The sequence below is a fragment of the Limulus polyphemus genome, unplaced genomic scaffold (assembly GCF_000517525.1).
Source record: "Limulus polyphemus unplaced genomic scaffold, Limulus_polyphemus-2.1.2 Scaffold7378, whole genome shotgun sequence".
Classification (NCBI taxonomy): Eukaryota; Metazoa; Arthropoda; class Merostomata; order Xiphosura; family Limulidae; genus Limulus; species Limulus polyphemus.
Genome location: NW_013672988.1, coordinates 31,445 through 34,833, shown reverse-complemented (window position 1 = coordinate 34,833; position 3,389 = coordinate 31,445). Strand labels below are relative to the sequence as shown.

The window sequence follows — 3,389 nt, the reverse complement described above, 5'->3', positions numbered from 1 at the left end:
CGTGCCACCTGAAGAAGCCTCCATCGAAGAAATAATTCTACTCAGTTTTGAGAAGGGAAACAGTAAAGCTGTTACTGAAGTTACTAACACTGATGTGACTGTTATGGACGATAGGACATTTCCTGATTAAGCAGATGAACCCCATATGAAGCAGAAGCCAACGAGATGGAGACCAGTATGGAAGAAGATACGTCCCGTAAAATTAAGAGACTTTGTTGAATTGTAATTTTGTGTTTGTAATTCTGTACATTTAATTAAGTTATTATTAATTGTTATTGGTTTAATGCAAGAGGCTATTGTTCGGGACGAACAATACTAAGGAGGGGCAGTGTTGCATCAGCGAGGTCACGTGACTAGTATCACGCCACGTCCTTCTCGAACCTTCATGAATTATCGGGAGACTACTAGATTGGGGGTAGTCTGGTATATATATATATATAAGACGGTCACAACGTGACGGAACAACAGGTAATGAGTAATTGAATGTATGCGGACAAAATATTGTTGGCCACGTGAGACGTGAATTATAGTGTTTGTTATAGAGCGACTGTTGAAATTAAGTGTATCGTAAAGTTGTATTCGGAAAGAATAAACCAGTTTTATTTAAGAAAGGACTTGTGTCACTAAAGTTTCGCCGGAACGAATTTACGGAAAATTAATTGGCGAACGGAGACGTAACATAGTATTTTGTTAATGCTATAGATCGAACATTTGTAATGGCGGTTTATTTCTTACCTTGGTCGCTTTTCTCAGAAGCTTTTAGCTGGAGTTGTTTGACTCGTCTTAGCATGTTTTCCCTCTTTAACTCCGACATTCGACACTCTAAGATAATGTGGTCTAGAATTAACCGAAGCTTCGCCACTGTAAGTAAATAACATAACGATGAGAAACTCGCATAACTTTCTAACCAATAGAGTTTGTAAATATTAAACACTTACTCCACTGATCTATTACTTTCGTCTGGTTCTTCAGGATGATGTCACGTTACTTTTCAAATTCTGAGTGATTCAATGCTACTAACCAGAAATGGATATTGTACTTAATATTTGCATTATCCAGTAAAGTATTGTTATTTAACCCTTCTTTTATCTATTGACACTAGGTATTGTTAGTGTCAAAAGAAAAGAAAAAAGACTTTATAATTAAATCAGGTTGCTCTCCATTTCGTGTCGCTATGGTCTACAATGTCAGTTTAGTGTTACATTGTTATACTGGTTTAGCTCTTTCATATAAATAAATTCAATGTTCGTTTGGCATCACTAACTTAAAATAAAAATAAAAAAAGATACCAAAGTTTACAAAATGCTTACAAAAAAGATATAATGAAAACTTGGAGAATCTTGTCGCATATTACAAAATGTTTAACACGTGAACTTAGCCTGTCTTTACAAATGGCATAATTACCTGTGGCGACATCTTATCTATAATAATCAGCTTCAACTGTTTTCGTGATAGAATGTCTGCATAGGTCTTTGGAACCTTTTTGAAGGTGTGCAAAACCTTTTTGTATAAGTGTTAGGACGAAATATTTTGTTGTTTTTTTACATTTTTGTATAGGTGTTAGGACTGTTACGACAGCGGAAGTCACGTGACGCTAGTAACACGTCATGATATTCTCGATGGTTCGTGAATGCTCGAGTGTTTACTAGATGTGCGGTATTCCTGTATATAAGACCGCCAAGAAGTGACGGCAACAAGGGGAAATGAATTGCAGACAGAGATAGAGACGGACAATTGAGTCAAGCGCGTGAATCGTTCGTTGTGAATTATAGCGTTTGTTTAATTTATAGCGTGACTGTGGAAATTAAGTGTATTGCAAAGTTGTATTGAGAAAGAATAAACTAGTTTTATTTCAAATTCGGTGACGAGGAACCCACTTTGAGACTAATAATGGCTGGAGTTTTGTCATCATCAAAACCTTGTCGAAAACGTTGTACATTTGCGGTTATGTTAAAGTTTTTCTTCATTACCCATTCAAGCTGTCTCCAGCCGTTATTAAACTAGTTTTATTTAAGAAAGGACCTGTATCGTTAAAGTTTCTTCGGAAATAATTTTTACGGAAAATTAACAAACGAACACAGAGGCGTAACAGGACGAAATGTTTTTGTTGTTTTTTACATTTTTGTATAGGTGTTATGGCAATTTTTTTTAAACTTCTTTTGTATAGAAACGTAATTATTTTAGACATTTCGTCTTAACACCTATACAAAAAAGTTTTGCACACCTTAAAAAGGATTTGTTATTTTTTAACATTTTTGTATAGGTGTTAAGGTAAAATTTTTAAAAACTTCTGTATAGAAACGTAGTTATTTTATCCACGGTAAAAACGTAACATACTACTGTTGTCTTTCTGGCAAATAAAGCCTTATTATTTCAGCCTTTTTCAGGTTTTAAACAAACTCTATCCCAGTTCTCTTCGTGTATATGTAGGTGTTTTAAACTCGATAATGTAAACAGATTATTATTTAAACTTGAACTTACCCCGAGATGATAGATCTTCGTCTTCGGCTAGATCAAAACTTGACATGGCATATTTTCTATTGAGGTCCTTGTGGCATGACTTGGTGGCCTCACTTTTAACCTGTCTTAGTCGCCCAATCGCTAAGCTGTCACTGTCGGATCGAGATCGCCTGAGCTGAAAGTTGACAGGTCTTTTAGAATTTCTTATATCTTTAACTTGTTTTGACGACCTATCTGCTGTTATATGACCGTCAGTCTCATAATTATTTTGTATATTAGTTTTAATGTTTTTTTTCTGCGTTTCATTTTCAACATCGTATGGACTTTTGTACACATCTCTGAACGTTATATGATAGTTTCTCAAAGTTCCTGGTTTACAACTGTCATATATAATTGTTACTACACTAGAGTTCATCTCTTTAACTAGTACTCGCTTACTCGTTTCATCACAGTTACTGATTGTTTTACCATCCGAGTTTGGTGTTCTGGCAGACAACTCAACGCCAGAGTCTCCGAGTGAGTCACAATGTGTGCCAAACCCTGGTGTATCACTTAACACTGAGTTAGGTCTACTTTCTCTAGATCTAGCCGTGAGATGTTGTGGTGACTCATTTCCTTTGTTTTTCGCTGTAACGTTACTCTTAGCCGTGAGATGTTGTGGTGACTCATTTCCTTTGTTTTTCGCTGTAACGTTACTCTTAGCCGTGAGATGTTGTGGTGACTCATTTCCTTTGTTTTTCGCTGTAACATTACTCTTAGCCGTGAGATGTTGTGGTGACTCATTTCCTTTGTTTTCGCTGTAACGTTACTCTTAGCCGTGAGATGTTGTGGTGACTCATTTCCTTTGTTTTTCGCTGTAACGTTACTCTTAGCCGTGAGATGTTGTGGTGACTCATTTCCTTTGTTTTTCGCTGTAACGTTACTCTTAG

The 3,389-nt window shown here is 36.1% G+C and overlaps 1 protein-coding gene across 1 annotated transcript in view; it reads right to left on the bottom strand.

Annotated features, from left to right (window-relative positions):
- LOC111089795 overlaps window positions 1–3,389 on the bottom strand; it is a 39,113-nt gene that overhangs the window by 5,934 nt on the left and 29,790 nt on the right. Inside the window, exons 8-9 of the mRNA XM_022402889.1 lie at window positions 2,482–3,228; window positions 736–861 (exon numbers count right to left, since the gene is read on the bottom strand). Of these exons, the coding sequence (XP_022258597.1) occupies window positions 736–861; window positions 2,482–3,228 (873 nt within the window). The remainder of the gene's footprint in view (window positions 1–735; window positions 862–2,481; window positions 3,229–3,389) is intronic.